The sequence below is a fragment of the Phyllopteryx taeniolatus genome, chromosome 4 (assembly GCF_024500385.1).
Source record: "Phyllopteryx taeniolatus isolate TA_2022b chromosome 4, UOR_Ptae_1.2, whole genome shotgun sequence".
Lineage (NCBI taxonomy): Eukaryota > Metazoa > Chordata > Actinopteri > Syngnathiformes > Syngnathidae > Phyllopteryx > Phyllopteryx taeniolatus.
This window is the reverse complement of record NC_084505.1, coordinates 8,868,143-8,888,620: the sequence shown is the minus strand read 5'-3', so window position 1 is coordinate 8,888,620 and position 20,478 is coordinate 8,868,143. Positions and strand designations below refer to the sequence as shown.

Sequence of the window (20,478 nt, the reverse complement as noted above, 5' to 3'; positions counted from 1 at the left end):
AGACGGACCCTCCTCTCCAGCACCCCTGAATAGACCTTACCAGGGAGGCTGAGGAGTGTGATCCCCCTGTAGTTGGAACACACCCTCCGGTCCCCCTTCTTAAAAAGGGGGACCACCACCCCAGTCTGCCAATCAAGAGGCACTGTCCCCGATGTCCATGCGATGTTGCAGAGGCGTGTCAACCAGGACAGCCCCACAACATCCAGAGCCTTTAGGAACTCCGGGCGAATCTCATCCACCCCCGAGGCCTTGCCACCAAGGAGCTTTTTTAACCACCTCGGTGACCTCAACCCCAGAGATAGGAGAGCCCGCCTCAGAGAACCCAGACTCTGCTTCCTCATGGAAGGCGTGTCGGTGGAAAAACTTCAATGCTCACGTGGACAATGACAGTGAAAACCTTAATGTTGTTTTCATAAGCCATTGAGAAGTTCAGTTGATGGCGTGTTTTGGATCGTTATCCTGTTTCAGAACCCAAGTGCGCTTCAGCTTAAGGTCACAAACTGATGGCCGAACATTCTCCTTCGATTATCTGTTAAAGAGCAGAATTCATGGTTCCATCTATCACGGCAAGTTGTCCAGTTCCTGAAGGAGCAAGCAGCCCAAGACTATCACACTACCACCACGATGTTTGACTGTTAGTATGATCTTCTCTTTCTGAAATGCTGTGCTACAGTTATGCCAGTTGTAACGAGACACACACCTTCCAAAAAACTCAACTTTCATTTCGTCAGTCCATATAATATTCTCCCAAAAGTCTTGGAAATCATTCAGATGTTTTTTTTGCATAAGTAAGATGGGCCTTTGTTCGTTTTGGTCAGCAGTGGTTTTGGCCTTACTCTGCCATGGATGCCGTCTTCTTTATTGTTGTGTCATGAACACTGACCTCAACTGAGGCAAGGGAGGCCTGCAGTTCTTTAGAATTTGTCCTGAGTTCCTGTGTGGCCTCCTGAATGAGTCATTGCTGTTCTCTTGGGATAATCTTTGTAGACCGGCCACTCCTGGGAAGGTTCGCCACTGTTCCATGTTTTCTCCATGTGAGGATAATGGGTCTCCCTATGGTTCGCTGGAGTTCTAAAGCTTTCGAAATGGCTTTTGTAACACTTTCCAGACTGCTGTCAATTAGTTAGCACGTACACTGTACATTGCTCACTCCCAAGTCGACAATTTACTTCTACCTCCCAGAATTCAGAAATGGAGAGGAAGCATTGCACAAACTAAGTGTGTTTTAATTGCAGGGGGTTTGAAAAAACTTCAGCCTTTGATTTTTTTTATTTTTTATTTCTGCATGCAAAGTAATAACCTGCATAGTGTTCACTACACACCTATTTTTACACTAATCTAACAAAATGGGAAGAATATGTCTGCAGATTAAATATTTACTGATAAAATGTGTGCATTTTTTTCTTGCTCATTCTAGCATCCAATATTAATTTAGAAAGATCTATTGAAGCTGGAAACATTGTAGATGCTGCTTGCACTCAGCTTTTGTTATGAGCAGAGAAATATCTGAGACTCAGTAAGCTAACATTTTTGTTTTTTTCCTCACAGCTGATACTTGAAGATCGATCCATCGTAATCAGAGACATTGTTCGACGCAGTAATTCAAATGTAAGACAACACTCAATGCTTTCTGTAATTCTTTTTATCACAATATTTTCCACAATCGTCTGTATTGTTGTACAGCTATGTACACACGGACAAAATTGTTTGATATCTTTGTTAAAGAAGAAAACACAATGATCACTGAACTAATTTGCAACTGACAAGACTTGAGTTTTGCTTTTTGGCTGGATACGTAAGTTTCTTAATTGACATCCAGAAATGTAAGATACAAAGAAAAGACCACTGTGCCTACTACTGTGGAACATGAACGGGACTCAGCTATGTTCTGGGGCTGCTTTGCGCTGGTGTTTTGAATCCTTGCACGGTCCAATGATATCGCAAGCCTATCAAGGCATTCTGGAGTGAAATGTGCTGCATAGTGTCACAAAGCTTCGTTCGTCTCAGCTGCTATTTGTGTCCTCCAACTGGATGAAGTCCCGAAATGTGCAGCTTAAAAAAAAAAAAACACACAAAAATGTTAAGTACAAAAATATCTATTCTGAAGTGGTTTTGGATGAGCACTGAGCTAAATCCTTTTGAACATCTGTGAAAGGAACTGAAACATGCAGTCTGGAGAAGGCACCCTTCAAACTGTAGATCGCTGGAGCAGTTTGCTCAATCAGTTACAGAAATAGTTTGATTGCTGTAATTGCCTCAGAAGGTTGTGCAAGATTGCGTTAAGGTACCAACATTTTGTCCAGGCCAGTTTCATTATTGTTGTTTTTAGTCCTAAAAAAATATGTTCATGCTGTAAAAAAGAAACCTTTGTATTAACCAGTCTGTTTTATTGCAGGACAACCAGTGCGGCATTGTGACTAATGTGGACATTGAGTGTGCAGTGAAACTAGTGGGCACAAACTGTATACTGTATCCTGTCAACAGCAAAGAGCTGCAACACATCTGGGTAATCACTTAAGTTTATCACCTAGTAATTAACTTACAATTGAATATACCAATAGAAAGGGTCAAGAGCCTCTTACCCTCTCCCAGACATTACTACTGTACTGACAGTTAGAATATAACAGTGTTTGGTGATAAATACCCAGTAATAAGATGATTATATAAAAACAACTTACATTTATTTGAAAAGGCAATATTTTTTTGTGTGTAGAAAATCCCAGAAAGAGTACAACCAGTTTATTGATGCTACTTATTTCTTACTTGATGTCTGCCATGTTTTTCCACCAACTCTAAAACTGATGATGATGGTTAACTGTAGTGTCAATGTGACTAGACTCACGCTGCCACTAACACCGTAGCCAATGTGTACGTGTTACGTGGCTTTAATTGAAAGTGTTTACTTTTGGATGGATCTCCACCAGGTCCTCGAGCTCCTCCGTTAAGTCAGTCACATATAGAGTATGTACATAAGTCCACATGTTACTACAGCAGTGTGTCTTGATTATTTCCTCCCCAGTCTTTCATGTACGGTGACTACATAGCCTATGACTTTTGGCTGGGGAAAGTGTACGACTTTACCAATCACATCATCCTCAAGCTCTCCAACGGAGCCAGGTAAGCTAATTTGTGGGCCATTGTATGTGATTGTGTTTGTGTGTCAACTGATGTTTTCTCACCTTCTTCCAGATGTTCCATGAGTGTGGAGGATGGTGCCAAGCTATACGATGTCAGTCCTCATGTTTGTGATCCGGTATGGAAATAGAGCTCTGATGATCTCCTTTACCTCTGCTACATGTATCGTTCTTTTCTTCACATGACAGTTGAAGCCAATCAAATGGCAGCTTGTGCTTTACTAACATGGCTGATGTATTGACCCTAACTTGGCAATTGTGTTGTCACATTATGAGTAGCCCTGAAAAACAGTCTTGATCGTCATTTCATTATTGAAACCATTAACGTGCCGTTTTTGTCTGGTGGCTCAACCATTCACCATTGTTTTCCAGGGCCTGTTCTTTGATGAAGAGTATGGGTTCTACCCTGGCCAGGTCCTGATTGGTCCTTCAAAAGTCTTCTCTAATGTCCAGTGGCTGTCAGGGGTCAAACCTGTCCTCTGCAGGAAGTGCAAGTTCAGGGCAGTGGTGGAAGAGGTAAAGTGATCCTTGGACTTTGACATGTTCAATGCCCAGTTACAAAGTCAGTCCTCTTCAGAAATGCTACGTTGGTAGATGTGGTTATCAAATGTTAAGTTGTCTAGTTGTTGCTACAGATGCTGAAAAGACTTTGTTGCTGTTTACACGACCATAACTTTGTTCACCCTTGACTAACAATCTTAACAAACTGGTTGTCATTTCCTGTTATGAGATAAGTGTGGTATAACCACATACTGATAATTTGGTATCAAACACTATGCAGAATAATGTTGATTGTTAACAGCGAACAGCAGAAACTGTTTAACCAATAACTTGTTGATTTAATTTGTTACGTTATCGGTATGAGGTGTGATTGCTTTACATGCAACTAATCTTTCCGTTACTAACATGGCGTCAGTATTACATCTCCACTGATTACCCACATCAGTGTCCAGAACTGCCTTTGCCTGTTTGTCCATTTCTGGTGCTACTGGAACAGTCTGCCATTCTCACTTGTATTAATGTGGTTTAATCAGGTAAAGGTTTCCGAGCTGAAGGTGACATGGATCACAAAGAGCTATTCTCTAAAAGGCTCTGACAGCATTTATCCTCCTCCCTCCACCATCACACAGGAAAACCTCTGCAGGTTGGTCTCCCTCCTCATGGATGTTAGTGAAGACACCTTATTTTACTCAATCAACAACCATATATAAATTAGCTCTCTTAGACATATCACACACTACTCTGTGTGTAAAGTTGCTCTCCTCAATGGGTTTAGGGTGAGGCGCCTGGGCTACTATGACCACACCCAGAGGCAGCTTGGAGACAGGGGGCTTTATGTGTTCCCTGCTAATGGGGACGCCACCCGCATCACATTTGAAGGACCTGAAGGGACTCCTGTCCTACAAGAGGACCCTGTGGTCAGAAAGGTCGAGATTATATGAGTCATCTCTGATAATTATCTTTAAAATGAATCACTGGTAGTTCATGGATGACAAGAGACAAAAAGTGAAACTGTCAGTCTACACAGATATGATCCGTGCCATACTCACTTTTGGGTGTTTTCGTTTCTTGCAGTTGAAAAGAATTTTCAAGAAGGATTCGGGCAAGAAGTCGGGGAACGTCGATACACAAGGTGCAAAACAACTCTTGTTTTCTGAGGAACATACAGTAACATTCCCAAACTCGTTCCACACACACGTTAAATCGTTATTCATTTTTCTTTGTCAGAAAATGAAGCATTTTCTTTCTCCTCACATTGTCCCTCACGTATTTCGGAACTAGATGTTTTGATGCAGTGTCAAAGAGCGTTGAATTCCTGTGAAAGGCAGGCAGGCAGACTCTCCACAAATGAAGCCCTCAGCTGAGGGAATAGTCTGTTGATAAATGCCACTGAAGTGCAGCACAGTAGAGATGTCTGCAGCTTAATCCAGGAAACCAAACGAAGATGGTATTTTCTTCTCTCACTGCACAAAGCAGAATTACTTGCCATTCCAAGTTTTTTTTGTTTTTTGTTGTTGTTCATTACTGTGTGGCATTTACTTATATGTATAGAATTTGTTTTAAATTGCTCATGTATTCCCATTCTTTTTATCTGTCACCAGGCGAGCACAAATCCGAACAGACAGACTCCTCCCATCACTACAATAACTGCCCAAACAATGAGAACCCGCTTGACCTGCAGAACACTCACAACGCTCCTGCTGAGCAGGACGCTGATGACGAGGCAGCAGAAGACACAGACGATACCAGGTCAGGCAGCTATTGCTTTTAACTTGTGTTCACACATACAATGCTCAACATAAGTGAGTACTTTGAAAAGTCAACTTTTATCCATTTATCAGTGAACACTTTTTGTTTATTAGACTGGCTTTGACTGAAATATTGTGAATTAGATTTATTTATTTATTTATTTATTTTAAATTCTAAAATGTAGCTTGCAACTTTGCTGGACTTTGGTGTGGAATTAAATGAGAAATCTAATTTACTGTTATTCGTATTTTGTTGTAAAGTATGTCTTAAAAATAACTTGTTTCTAAAAGGAAATTGTTGCAGTGTACTCATTGATATTGAGCAATGTACTATATAATGTATTTTGAATTGTTTTTCCCCCTACTGAAATACTGTGTCCACACCTATAAAATCGAAATTAAAATAGTAAAAGGTTGTCGAGTGCATGTCAGCGCAACAGTTGGCACTATAACCCTTAACTTAAAACTTAACTGATGTAACATTTGCAGAAAATTTAAGAAAACTGTGCTCATCAGAAACCTCTACCTTAGATTTGCACTACCAACTACCACGAGTGTGGCTGGGCTGTTATGTTCGTTAAACCCATCAAGAGATAGAATGAAATAGTACCTCTCTTTCTAACTATGCTGTAGTTCTCTTACATCATCGGCCAGCTCCACAGCATCCTCACAAAGTGGCTGTCTGGGAACCAACCGCAAGAAGAGCATCCCACTGTCTATACGCAACCTCAAGAGGAAGCACAAGAAGAAGAGGACTAGGTTCTCTCGCGAGTTCAAACCAGGAGACAGGTGGGATATGTAGGATTCGTCACATTATGTTTTGGCCACCTGCCTCTTAGATGCACACGTGGGGTGAAAAATGACCCCACGAGTTGTTATTCTTCAAAATCTTTAAAATGAAAATTGGAATATATTCATTTTCCAGGTATTCCTCATGAAACATTTTTGTGACGTGAGCTCGTTTGCATTTGTATTTATTTTTTCATTAATTTTAAGAAATTGCAGTTTTTATATCACTACCCACTCTTCCACAAGTGGGGTCAAAAATGCCCCCAAGCGGTTCCTATGGAAACCTTTAATTCTTAGCAACTCTGACTGTCCCACTTACACATCTGATGCCTCACTACCCAGGAGGTCATTTTTACACAGCAACATGCATGTATTATCTCCATTTATGAACTTATTTTTCATTGACAGATTGTAATGTGTGATCAAATTAATGATCAAATGTGTGAAATGTGTGATCGGTTTAGCCTACTTCGTTGTTAGCTAACAGTGTTGTATTTAGGTAGGTAACACAGTATTGTTTTAGCTAACAGTAACTCCAGTCATGAAGGCTTCCAGGTCCAGAGAGGTCCACAGCACTGCATGTGGGTTCAATGGCAGCATGACCATGATCAGCTATGTGAGAAAAAAGAGAGAGGCTGTTCTGCTGCTTAGCACAATGCACCACAGCAATATGGTGGATGAAAACCGCCCAAAGAAAAAAATTGTACTAATTGCTTGAAATTAATGAAAAAATATATACAAATGCAAATGGCCTCACGTCACAAACATCTTTTATGAGGAATACCTAGAGTGTGAAAATATTACAGCTCTTTGTTTTAAAGATTTTGAAGAATAACAACCCAGTTTATTGCAAAATCCCATTGATTTTAATTGGGGTCATTTTTGACCCCACTCGTGGAAGAGTGTAGGTATTGGTAGGTTGTGCATCCAAGGGTTAAGGCCTTGTCAGCTGTGTGTATTCTCTAATCAATAAAACCGGCACATTCTTCTAAAGTGCAAAATAAAGACATTTTGACCTGAGGCCCCCTCTGGTGTTATATTGTATGTTCTACATCTATATGTTGTGATAAAACGGTGGTACATCTCATATCTTTAAAGAGTTTCTTCTGTAGTATGATTGGAGTTATTTCCCAATAATGTCATTTTTTTTTTAATATACAATGTGTTTTTATGTGTAGTGTGGCTGTGGAAGTTGTTTCTACCAAGACCACAGCTGATGTAATGTGGAAGGATGGACGTGTGGAGAAAGGGATACGATCCAATGACCTCATCCCTATCCAGCATCTAGACGGCCACGAGTTTTGCCCTGGCGACTTTGTTGTGGACAAACGACGTCAGTCATCATTCCACTTCTTAGTTCCACAATTTTACAAGTCATATGCTGAAGCTGTTTGCTTTTGGATACTTGGCCATTTTGCATGATAATATCTATAAAATGTATATGCGGGTCCCTATAGCCCAAGCCCTCCAAGACCCAGGCATGTATGGTGTCATCCAGTCTGGCGACCACAAGGGCAGGACGTGTGTTGTTAAGTGGATCAAACTCAACACCGCCGGTGACGACGTGGAGGTCAGGAAGCCAGAGCACAGATTCAAGGAGAAAAAAATAAAAAAGGCTATTACTCGTCATGCGTGTTCTTATACATTGTTGTGTCTAATAGTATGATTTTTTTTTTTCTCTCTCTCTCTCTCTCTCCTTCCTTCCTTCCTTCCTGGCTTCCAGGTTATTGGTGTGGAGGAGGACGTTAGCGTGTATGACATAGCGGATCACCCAGATTTCCACTTCCGTACCACTGACATTGTCATAAGAATATGGAACTCTGAAGTCAGGGAGAACGACTGTGAAAATGAGGTGAGGTGTATTTAAATTATATCAGGCTTTGTCAGCAATCAAAAGAAGGTGTGTGTATAATTCCCATTGTATATCCAACTTACTAAATGATAAACTATGAGGCATTCCATTATAATGTAAGACCTTACCTCTGGGGCAGTGATGTCCCACATCGTAGTTATGGTTGCCGTCAGCGGGGTGGTTATAATGGTGAAACAACACTACATAAATGTGTAATTGCTAGTGGTGTAATGGTATGACAAAAATCGTGTACCTGGCTTTCTAGGTTGTGGTTCGGTTCACATAACAAACTACTTACGGTATGTTTTGTGTAAACCGGAGCAGATTTGGTTGCATTTGAAATGAAACATTAACAAATTATTTATTTTTTTTCTAGGGAAAATTAAACATCGATAGCTATCTTTTTAGGGAAATGACTGATGTAGACGTGCAACAGTAATAGTTTGTGCAGAGTGATTTATTACGCTATAATATACTGATGATGGTATTTGTTGTTTTAACTCAATCTGAAGAGTCCGGAAGAGGCTGCTTAAATGACACTTGTCCTGTGCTACTTATTATTATTATATTCATACAGCTAACAATGGTGTCTGTTAGCCAGAAGCTGACCTGCACTGTGTTTGTGTAGGCATGTGACAAGAGCACATAGAGTTACACTTCTTGACCCTTACCAAATCTGTTCTGCTTTCATGGGCCACATAAAATGACAAGGAGGGCCTGATGTAGCCCGCGGCCCTTTGTTTTGGCTCCTGTGCTGTAGCGAAATGACTCAGATTTGAATATTGTTAAATAGCTTCATCATAGCCTTCTTTTGATTGTTCTTGTTGTGCTGGCCTCCTCACATGCTGTTTGTCTAATGATTATGTTGACATACCCCCACCCTCAGACATCAGTCGGCCAAGTGTCCCGGGTGGATGTGAGCAGCAAAGTGGAGGTGGTGTGGGCGGACAACTCCATGACCATCGTCCTCCCACAGGTGCTTTACAAATCAATCACTAAAATGACAAAAAAATAGTTGCTTAAATTCTTCAAATTCCATGTAGCATCTTTACTGCGTGGAGTCAGAGATGGAGGAAACGGACTATGACTCGGTGGAGGAGACGAGCAGTGGTCTGTCCACTGAAGAGTGGGAGGACGATAGCGACAGCTGGGAGACGGATAATGGCCTCACCACCGAGGATGACAGTCATGTGAACAATATGGACGTCACGGAGACGGTGACCCCCACGTCCTGCTACTCTTCCGTCATCATTTCCCCTCAAGAAGGGGACAAAGTCGGGGTTACCAGTCCCACGAAGGCAGTCAGTGGAAATGAGGGCGAAGCGTCTGTAGTGGCGAATTCAGCTTCTGGAGGAGGTGAGGGCTTTTTTGTTAACTTTTACTGGATTACACAGAATAAAAGGCAAAATTTATTTGGCAGTAGATAATTTAATTGAATTTTTACATCCAACAAAATATAGGTGTCTGAAACTTTGGGCTTAGACGATACGCACACGTCTATACACTTAGACCACACATAACTGAATGGATATCTATGGAAATAATAGAGGGAGGAGATTCAAAGTTGTACTGTACTATACTGCTTTCCTCCTCTTTGTTGAATTCATTGATGGAGTTGTGGATGTCTTGTTATTTCTGTAACTGATTGAGCTATTGCTGTCCCGTGCCACACCCAGTCGTAGAAAAGCAAGCCAGATCCAGTTCATACCACAAAAAAAGTACATAGAACTGTATGTCTTGGTGAAAATGCAAATTTTGTTGGCTTTCAGGTGCTGTCAACGGAGCCGAGAAGCCAAGTAAAGACTGTGCCTCTCGAGGCTTCAGGGAGTTGAAGGAGGCCCTGAGGATCCTGGAGAGCCTGAAGAACATGACTGTGGAGCAGCTTTGGACCGGCCTCTCTCCGACATCCCCCACCTCGGTCGCACCCCCTTCGGCAGCTAACGTTGCAAGTCCGGCACCGCCCTCTGCCCCCGAAAAACCCAACAAGGAGAAGCGCTTCCTGGATGACCTCAAGAAGCTGCAGGAGAACCTGAGAAAGACTCTGGATAATGTGGCCATCGTGGAAGAGGAGAAGATGGAGGCTGTAGTAGAAGTAGGCGGGGGTGCGGGTACAGGAACAAAAGTATGTTCTGAAAATCCCCAAGTCAGTCAGTCAGAGTTGATTTCATTTCTATTCCTGTGTCATTTTTGGTTTGTCCTTCCTGCTGCTGCTTCACTCTTCAGGCTGAGAGACCTGGAGAAGAGAAGCCCCATCAGGAGCCACAGACCCCGGTGGCCGGACAGGAATGGCCAAGTGACTTTCTCAGTGACACACCTGTGCTGTGCCAACAGAGTGGCGGCAAACCTGGCGTCACATTTACCAGTGCCAAGGGTGAAGTCTTCTCTGTGCTGGACTGGGCACCAGGTACTCCTTTTCTTCCATTTTTTTTTCTTTTATTCAAGAGTGTCAAACTTCTTTTCATCGCGGGTCACATTGTAGTTATGGTTGTCGTCAGGGGTGCCGGTTATTAATATATAACCACTATGGGTGTAATTGTAAGCCAAAAATCACTGTTTGGTATGTACCTTGGTTTTAAGTAAAACTCCAATTCCAATGAAGTTGTTGTGTTAAACATAACTAAAAACAGAATACAATAATTTGCAAATCATTTTCAACCTATATTTAATTGAATACACTACAAAGACATTTAATGTTCAAACTGATAAACTTTATTATTTTTAGCAAATAACCATGAACTTCGAATTTTATGGCTGCAACACGTTCCAAAAAAGCTGAGACAGGTGGCAAAAAAGACTGAGAAAGTTGAGGAATGCTCATCAAACACCTGTTTGGGGCGAGCCTCACCTCCTTGTGAACAAGTGCGACAGAAAATAGTCGAACAGTTTAAGGACAATGGTCTTCAACATACAATTGCAAGGAATTTAGGGATTTTATCATCTACGGTCCAAAATATCATCAAAAGGTTCAGAGAATCTGGAGAAATCACTGCATGTAAGCAGCAAAGCTGAAAACCAACATTGAATGCCCGTGACCTTCGATCCCTCCGCCAGCACTGCATCAAAAACGACATCAATATGTAAATGATATCACCACATGGGCTCAGTAACACTTCAGTAAACCAATATCAGTAAACACAATTCGGCGCTACATCCGTAAGTGCAACTTGAAACTCTACTATGCAAAGCAAAAGCCATTTATCAACAAAACCCAGAAACGCCGCCGGCTTCTCTGGGCCCGAGCTCATCTAAGATGGACCGATGCAAAGTGGAAAGGTGCTCTGTGGTCTGACGAGTCCACATTTCAAATTGTTTTTGGAAATTGTGGACGTCGTGTCCTCCAGGCCAAAGATGAAAAGAACCATCCGGACTTTTATGGACACAAAGTTCAAAAGCCAGCATCTGTGATGGTATGGGGCTGTGTTAGTGCCAATGGCATAGGTAATTTACACATCTGTGAAGGCACCATTAATGCTAAAAGGTACATACAGGTTTTGGAGAAACATATGCTGCCATTCAAGCAACGTCTTTTTCATGGACGCCCCTGCTTATTTCAGCAAGACAATGCCAAACCACATTCTGCACGTGTTCCAACAGCGTATGTGTGTTGTGTGGGCAGTGCATTTTATTTTATGTTGATTTTACCTACTTTATTTTATGTTGTTTTTAGCTCATTTTATTTTGTTTTAATCCTTATTTTGTTATTTTGCTGTGTTTTTATTGCATTGTACAGCACTTTGGGAACCTTGTGTTTGTTTCAATTGTGCTATATAAATAAAGTGGATTGGATTGTATTGGATTGAATCTGCAGGCCTTTTAATTCTGGAACATTTTTTTCTGTGAAGCGGGAGTTTGTAATACTCCCTGTGGTTGTTCACGTTGTGATATTTATTGAAAATGTAGCCAGACAGAAAAGGGTTTGAGGGGACGAACATAGAGAACAGAACAGATATGAAATAGGGATACAAAACCATAGCAGAACAATAGCTGAATAATGATGAAATAACATTACATAGAAATTGTGTTCTTATCTGTGAATCGAGGGGACACCCTGTGAGGAATGGATGCAACAACCAATAGGACAGGATGAGGGAGGACAGGACAGGAAAGGGCAGGGCAGGACAGGACGGTGATAGTCCGCAAGGATGTGGTACTGATGTGTGGTGGAAGTACTTACACTGAATCACCTGTAAGATCTTTATAATGCAAAAGAAAGGGCAGTCCGTCATAATACAAGTTGTGTCACTGTTAGTGGGACCAACACTAGCAATAAATCCTATAGCGTGCCTACGGAGAATTATTTGTGAATAAACACACAGTTAGCCAGTCTTCATTACTGGGTAGCCAATAGGCTTTTAATGATGTGGACCCAATTAAAATTACCTAGTGATCAATCAGGACTAGGGCTGAACGATTTGGAAAATACTCTACAATACAATCTACTCTACATCCATCCATCCATCCATCCATCCATTTTCTGAGCCGCTTCTCCTCACTAGGGTCGCGGGCGTGCTGGAGCCTATCCCAGCTGTCATCGGGCAGGAGGCGGGGTACACCCTGAACTGGTTGCCAGCCAATCGCAGGGCATAGAGAAACAAACAACCATTCGCACTCACAGTCATGCCTACGGGCGATTTAGAGTCTCTAATTAATGCATGTTTTTGGGATGTGGGAGGAAACCGGAGTGCCCGGAGAAAACCCACGCAGGCACGGGGAGAACATGCAAACTCCACACAGGCGGGGCCGGGGATTGAACCCGGGTCCTCAGAACTGTGAGGCTGACGCTCTAACCAGTCGTCCACCGTGCCGCATCTACTCTACAATATTTGTTAATATTTTATTCATTTATTTATTTTTAAATACAAATATTGCGATTTTGATTTTGCATGTGATTTTTTTTGGGGGAAGTATGTTATCTTCTGCATGATTCACTAAACACAAGAAATTAATTCTATATGATGACCAACACAACATTGGATATAGCCAACAAATAAACAACTCTGTCCTGTAGGCCAGGGCAAAATGTTATGATGACTTGATATGAATAACAAATCTGTATTTTACTATTGAATTGCAAAAACAAAAACCTAGCACTGCTGTCAGTGTCAGCCGTGTATAGTGGTAAAGTGGAGAGGGACAATATAGAAAAAGCTTAACGTTGTGCTTAATGGTGAAAACGCTAAACATCCAATAAAGCCATAATATGGGGGCTGTCGTTCTGATATTTGTAGAGGTGGAAGGGGGCATAGGTAGCGATGTCCACATAAATTCTGGTGATGATTGGCCGCAGTTTTGTGACATTAAGCGACGTTAAGCTTTTTTACGATTGCGTGAAGCATTTTAGACTGTCCCCGTGAACCCGTTTGCTCAGTCGGCTGCAGCGGCTAGACGGCGGCTCCTCCCGAGTCCGCAACCGGTGACCAACCAAACCACTAACCCCGTTAACACGCGCCAGAATGAGCGCGCTCACTTTAAAGGGACCCGGTGTAGGAATTACTCCCATCTAGCGTTGAAATTGTGTATTGCATCCAAACGAATAGTCCACTCAAGACCCTCAGTTTTTCAAACAACTATTGCAACAACGGGAGCCGTTGTATATCAAACAACCTTGAAGACCAACAACACTGTCTAACAAAACCAAATGGAAAAAAAAGTTAGCTTTGGGCTAATTTAGGCAGTGCTAGCTAACTTGTTGAGGAGAAAGCTGGCAACTTCAGTTTCAAGATGGCAGACTGCAATGGCGCTCCCCTACTGGGTCACCACTCTTATGTATAAATACATCTAAAGTTAAAGTGAACCCCATTAACCTCTATTCTAAATGATTGGCTCTTGGTTTGGCCACCTGACAAGAGTGAAGCTGGTGTCACTGCAAAACGGAATCGGTTATGCATGATGAGTGCAATCATTTTTGCAGTAAATCCTCCATGTGTTTTGCAGACACGCACTCTTTTCACAAAATGGAATTTCAGCCAGCCGAGGCCAAGAAGTTCTTCAGCACTGTAAGGAAAGAAATGGCTCTGCTGGCGACGTCACTGCCAGACGGCATCATGGTCAAAACCTTTGAAGATCGCATGGTGGGTTCGTCTGTCTCTGTGTGTGACCATTTTAGAGTTTAATATTATTGTTTATTTGTCAATTTTCACCTCTTACCGACTGTGGGACCATTGCTAGTATAGTTGTCCGCATTGCCAACTTTTGGGCTGCTGGAGTTGGTGGCTGGATTATCAACTGTAAACCATTGTCCTTCAAAGAACATCAAAGCTGCAGTGTGTTCATTTTGAAAATATGGCTTCTCTGCAACATCTAATAATTTTACCTTTAATTTTCTGCATTATGGCACACTGTGATTAAATCCCAAGTCACCTACGTCAGTCGTCTATCAAATTGGTTGACCAGAGCTTCTCTCCTGGTTCACTGGCACCGATAAAGTTATCCATAAACAGGACTGTGCACATTTTTTAGGCAGCATTAGATTTGTTGTTTTACCAGTTCTTGAATGGTCATATCTAACTGGAATGTCACTTTGTGGAGCGTAGACGTCCGTCAAGGCAGAATTCTAAACTATTTTAGGGGACTATTTTGCTTCCTGTTTTATGGAGGATGACCAATAGAAGAGTTGTTCCATTATCATTCTGAAATGACTGTTCAATTAATGCCATTTTTACTGACAACAAATCTTAAATACATTCCTGTTTCTCCATCTTTATCCAGATCATCACCCTTAATGTAATGTTTTTTTTTTTGGCACATGCACCCATCTCCCTACAATGTTTTGTAAGAATCTATTTTGCATTTCTTTTCATTTTAATTCGACTAGCACAGTCTGTCCTTTTTATTGTTTGATTCACTATTTCAAAATGACTTCTAATAATTATTGAAACAAAGCTCGAGGTTGACTAAAACATTTGCACAGTACTGTTTTGCCAAGACAAATTATATGCATCGTAATATGTTGTTATAAAACAGAATTTTATTTGCATGGGAAAAAGGGGTTGTGTGTGTACAAAAATAAACCATCCATCCATTTTCTGAGCCGCTTATCCTCACAAGGGTCACGGGCGTGCTGGAGCCTATACCAGCTATCTTCGGGCGGGAGGCGGGGTACACCCTGAACCGGTCGCCAGCCAATTGCAGGGCACATAGAAACAAACATTCGCTCTCACATTCACACCTACGGCCAATTCAGAGTCTTCAATCAACCTACTATGCATGTTTTTGGGATGTGGAAGGAAACCGGAGAGCTCGGAGAAAACCCACCCAGGCACGGGGAGAACATGCAAACTCCACACAGGCGGGGCCGGGATTTGAACCCCAGTCCCCAGAACTGTGAGGCGGATGTGCTAACCAGTCGGCCAACATGCCGGCCAAAAATAAACCAATTTATTGCAATTTTTGCGTACTTGTGCTTTATGTGGCTTTCTCCCATACAGGACCTGTTCTCGGCTCTGATCAAGGGGCCAAATCGTACGCCTTACGAGGACGGCTTGTTCCTGTTCGACATCCAGCTGCCTAACATCTATCCGGCGCTGCCGCCTCTCTTTCGTTACCTGTCTCAATGTAGCGGCCGCCTCAATCCCAACCTGTACAATAACGGCAAGGTCTGCGTCAGTCTGCTGGGCACCTGGATCGGCAGGGTAAGTATCCACTGCGCATTAGTCGTTGAAAGGTTTTTAGGACTTGATATTATTCAGTGGAGACAAAATACTCAGCTGCACTCATCATTTCATCCTTGGTTTTATCAACAGGGCACTGAGAGATGGACCAGCAAGTCCAGCCTGCTGCAAGTCCTCATCTCCATACAAGGTTAGCAAATCCATTCATCCATCCATCCATCCATCTTCTACCACATTGCCTATTCAGGGTCATGGGTGGGCTATAGGTTATCACAGCTGACTTTGGGTGAGACATAGGAATGGGAAGCTCTAGCACCCTCATGTTTCGATTAGGATGTTTTGATTTGATTACCCATTATCGATACATTGTTTTCACTACTGTGTGTCTACGAGGACTGCACAATATTGGAAAAAAATGACATTGCGTTTTTATTTTATTTATTTATTTATTTATTTATTAAACCTCCAATCTACAGTATATTGCAATGTGAAATAATACAGAATCAGTGTTGGGAAAGTTCATAACTTCATAATTAAAAATTTGAACTAAGTTCACCAGTCCCAAGAAATGAATTGGTTCATAGTTATTACCAACCAGTGGGGCGACCCAAGAAACAGAGAAAGAGCTATCGGAGCTTCCTCCCCGAAGGCGGAGCTACCCAGACATCGGCTTCCCTCTCTTCCCGCTTTCTAAAGGCTTTGTGAAGAGGGTCTGCTGCATGCTGCTGCAGTACCAAGCGGCGCTCTCGGCCGCATTTCAATCGGGAAAATTTATTTCATGAATACATAAATTGATTTATAATCTGGGGCAATTTTAAACTCCTAAATCAAGTTACCACTGCATATAAGTGCCATGGTCTTATGCAATCCTATGCGGTGTGTGCAGGTCTGATCTTGGTCAACGAGCCTTACTACAACGAGGCGGGCTTCGATAGCGACCGCGGCCTCCAGGAGGGTTACGAGAACAGCCGCTGTTACAACGAGATGGCCCTGATCAAAATGGTCCAGTCCATGACGCAGCTCCTCCAGAATCCCGTGGAGGTGTTCAAGCAGGAGATCCAGGAGCACTTTGTGTCCAACGGCTGGTGTCTGGTCCACCGCCTGGAGCTGTGGCTAGAGCTGCACGACGCCGCCGAGAGGTGCCACGCTGTGCATGCCTCCTCCAGGGCTCATCATGCCAAGCCTTCTTGTTCGGAGGCTCTGGATGAGCAGGCGCCTGTGGCTGTGGCACGCAGCACCTCCAGGAAGGCCCCAGGCAGTATTATGGAGGAGGAGCTGGAGGATTTGGGACTCGGTACGGCTAGCTCTCAGCAGGGGACCGGCCACATCTCGGACTGCGACGGCTCCGGAGAGAGCGCTGACAACAACGGCGCCGCTTCGGTCACGTCGGAACGGGTTTCTGCCGGTGGCGACGCAGCGCTCGGCCAACCGGTGGTGCGACCCAAGAAACGGAGAAAGAGCTATCGGAGCTTCCTCCCCGAAGGCGGCGGCTACCCAGACATCGGCTTCCCTCTCTTCCCGCTTTCTAAAGGCTTTGTGAAGAGCGTCCGCTGCGTGCTGCTGCAGTACCGAGCCGCGCTCTCGGCCGCTGGCATCCCAGAGCACGTCGACGACAAGTAAGTGCCTCCTCACGCCTCCGCTCCTCTGTTTTTTTTCAATCAAGCTGCCGAGGAGCTTTTACCACCGGAGGGTCCGCAGCGTGCCCCCCCAAGGGCCATTTTGTCCTCGACCTTTGTCTGTTTGTCTGCTGCATAGTAGTGCTGGGCGATATGGCCTAAATTTGATATTGCGATGTCGATATTCAATATGATTCAATATTTATTGTATTAAAGTTTATAAATGTACAAAACCAGAACAGACCAAATTGATTGAAATTATAAAGCAGGTTTATTTAACAGTTATAAACATCACAAAGAAATAAATGACTTTTCCCTGCAGGTATTTCAAACTATGATCTCAAAATTAGTGATCCACCGAAATGAAAATTCTTGACCGAAACCAAAAAAAAAAGAAATCCAAGGCTGAAACCCGAAAGCCAAAACACCAGAAGAAATTATTATGCAAATTATTATTAAAATTACATTTATGGCTAAGGCTGCAGAACTGCCAAACTGCCCAAAAATTATTTTCCAGAACAATTTGTCTGAATTTTCATATTTTTAAAAATTGTCAAGAACATTACCCCGGGACAGTTATTACAGTATATAATATAAAAGGATAAAAATAATTCTACATACTATTTAATTGCAGAGCATAATCATTACTTTATAATTGTAATTGTTATTATATAATAGATTCAATATTTGTTAGTTGAATGTATTTCTTAGGGTTTGGCTCTGTTGTAGGTGTTCATCACTTAACCCTTATGTGGCGGCAATGCACTTAAACATGCCCGGTCTGCCGGAAATCAAGAAGACGACGAAGAATAAAAACAAAGAAGAAACGTGACGTCACGTGGGACGAATACAGTGTGGTTATTTGTAGATAAAGCGACTAAAAAAGGAAGTACAAGATCGATTCTTGAGAATGCCACACCCAACTGTCTGGAACAGTTAGGTTCAGACAGCGACGGGCGGCCCACTGTCTAACGCAAATATGCTAGTTAGTAGCTGTTAATGCTAACATAAACAAAATCCCGTTAACATTTTTGATCTGGTCCGTGAAAGGCAAACTACTATCTTATCTTCCAGCCCCGAACACCAAAACACAAGCGCTTCAACTGTCCCCACGATCGCGACATGACCTGCGGCGGTGTTTTATTTACGTTACTGGAGCGGCACAGAGTCGGGGGGCTCTTGTGATACATACGTCACATTCGGTAACATGCTTCATTAGAAAATAAAATTGATGAAATCAAATTGTTTTTTTGGTTTTTTTTTCATATCGAGCATTAATCTAATATCAATCGAATCGAGCTTCTCGAAATATGGCCCAGCACTACTGCGGAGACATTAAATATAATTAGATCCCGCCTTGGCGTGGAATTATATGCAAGTGTGGTGTTGGGTGAGGAAGCCTCATTCATTTGCTGCTTGGAGATGTAGCAACCTTTTTACGCTCAGAGGCAGCTCTCATGGGATTAAGACTGAGCAATGCAAAATAGAAGTTTCTGACTTTGCGTCTAATCCTATGAAGTGTGAACTGTGAATTCTCGAATTTTTGTAGTCACTGGTGGAACCTTATTTGTTGAAAAAGTCACCTTTTACTGTTTTTATGTTTAGACTAAGGGCATGTTGGCACTGTCTTGCGGAATCTGGGTGCCAAGCATTAATGTTGAACTGAGGGGAGGAGCTTCATTTGGTCAGGCCTTAGCTTTGTCTAATAGGGAAAAAAAAACACATGCTTTGCCACCATCTTGTCATTTTCACTGCTTTCCAAATTAAGCAAATGGTAATCATCTTAACAGATCAAGTTACATTTTAACATAAGAACTCTTATTTGATAGCAGCTGAACAAGTCTGACATCTACTGAGTTTGAGTATTTTGAGACTTTCTTTGGAGGATGTCAGAATAGCTTCCTAAAGCTGCTGTTTGGACGTGAACTGCCTCACACCTCTTAGATCTTTTGCTTGAGGATGCGCCGAAGGTTCTCAACAGGGTTGGGTTCAGGGGAGGATTGGGGCCACAACATGAGTTTCTCTCCTTTTATGCCTATAGCAGGCAAATGAAGTAGAGGGCTTTTTGCTACATGAGATTGTTCACTGAGGAGTGCTGTGTAAGCCCGGATGGTCCAGTTGGATGGAGTAGTGGACAGTTGGTGGACGGCCACCATGTCCCAACAAGACTGCAACATCAGCAAGGAGGTGTCTGGTTCATGTTTGCGGTCGGATTCATGAATAGAGAGCTGGTCGTACCCTTTAGGGTCCCAGAAGGTGTGAAATGACCACTGAGGAGTATGTGCATAAAAGGAGAGAAACTCATAGTGTGGTCCCTATCCTTGCCTGAACTGAACGCGGTTGAGAACCTTTGGAGCAGCCTCAAGCGAAAGATTTAGGAGGCAGTTCACATCCAAACAGCTGTGCTTTAGGAGGCTATTTTGACATCCTCAAAGAAATTCAGGCAGAAGCTAAAAATAACGTAGCTGTCCTATGTTAAAATGTAACTTGACCTTAAGATATTTTTCATTGAAATAGTTTTTAGTTTCAGTAAAAGACCTTTCGTGCGTAAGTTGTGTTGTGTGTAATCATTTGGAACTGCGCATTTTAAGTTTTTAGTTTTTCAAAAAAAATACTGTCATCATTGGGAGGTTTGTTCACAAACATTCCAGTTATGCTCTAACAGCTGATAATTTTGAAATTATGCTGACTGTCATTTGCATTGACATTTTAGGAAAATCAGAAAAATATAAATTGTATAATAATTTGGAACACGCTGTACAGGCGGTTAGTCTCCTTTTTGGTTGGATGTCAATTGTGGCTTTTCGCTATTTGCAGCAAGACTATCACTGTATTCACTGTACTGTGATTGTTAGTTGCTTTTGCTAACTTTTCTCATACTACATAGGTTTCCTGACTAAGGACTGAGAAAGCAGACAAGCAAATCATGAATTTTTCAATATTTATCATCACATTAACAGTGTTACGTGCATTGTTAGGTCTAAACCCTCCATTTATTTTCATCAGATTACAAGTTACATACGCTGTTTCCCAAATACATAGTATTGGTTGGTGTGTGTGTGTATAAATGGGAGAATGAGAGACATTAACATTTTCATTTGTCACTTTGTAAAGTTCAGTACATTGACTTGCATTAGTTTACTTCCAGATCTGCCACATCAAACATGGCGTGTGACACGCGTATGTGTATCCCAGCCAGGGGCGTCTATATAATGTTAATGCCCCTCT

At 42.3% G+C, this 20,478-nt stretch overlaps 1 protein-coding gene across 5 annotated transcripts in view; it reads left to right on the top strand.

Annotated features, from left to right (window-relative positions):
• The window catches only part of ube2o (ubiquitin-conjugating enzyme E2O), a 40,942-nt gene that overhangs the window by 18,325 nt on the left and 2,139 nt on the right, over nucleotides 1-20,478 (top strand). For 3 of the 5 annotated variants that reach the window (XM_061772332.1, XM_061772330.1, XM_061772333.1), the window contains exons 2-22: nucleotides 1,549-1,608; nucleotides 2,396-2,506; nucleotides 3,020-3,117; nucleotides 3,190-3,253; nucleotides 3,507-3,650; nucleotides 4,169-4,278; nucleotides 4,411-4,561; nucleotides 4,710-4,767; nucleotides 5,237-5,384; nucleotides 6,017-6,172; nucleotides 7,351-7,505; nucleotides 7,630-7,742; nucleotides 7,896-8,024; nucleotides 8,911-9,000; nucleotides 9,068-9,380; nucleotides 9,794-10,146; nucleotides 10,248-10,428; nucleotides 13,959-14,095; nucleotides 15,452-15,655; nucleotides 15,767-15,824; nucleotides 16,521-17,250. In XM_061772332.1, the coding sequence (XP_061628316.1) occupies nucleotides 1,549-1,608; nucleotides 2,396-2,506; nucleotides 3,020-3,117; nucleotides 3,190-3,253; nucleotides 3,507-3,650; nucleotides 4,169-4,278; nucleotides 4,411-4,561; nucleotides 4,710-4,767; nucleotides 5,237-5,384; nucleotides 6,017-6,172; nucleotides 7,351-7,505; nucleotides 7,630-7,742; nucleotides 7,896-8,024; nucleotides 8,911-9,000; nucleotides 9,068-9,380; nucleotides 9,794-10,146; nucleotides 10,248-10,428; nucleotides 13,959-14,095; nucleotides 15,452-15,655; nucleotides 15,767-15,824; nucleotides 16,521-17,250 (3,563 nt within the window). Of the gene's footprint in view, nucleotides 1-1,548; nucleotides 1,609-2,395; nucleotides 2,507-3,019; nucleotides 3,118-3,189; nucleotides 3,254-3,506; nucleotides 3,651-4,168; nucleotides 4,279-4,410; nucleotides 4,562-4,709; nucleotides 4,768-5,236; nucleotides 5,385-6,016; nucleotides 6,173-7,350; nucleotides 7,506-7,629; nucleotides 7,743-7,895; nucleotides 8,025-8,910; nucleotides 9,001-9,067; nucleotides 9,381-9,793; nucleotides 10,147-10,247; nucleotides 10,429-13,958; nucleotides 14,096-15,451; nucleotides 15,656-15,766; nucleotides 15,825-16,520; nucleotides 17,255-20,478 lie in introns of those variants that run through there. The other 2 variants (XM_061772331.1, XM_061772334.1) reach the window with 2 other exon arrangements.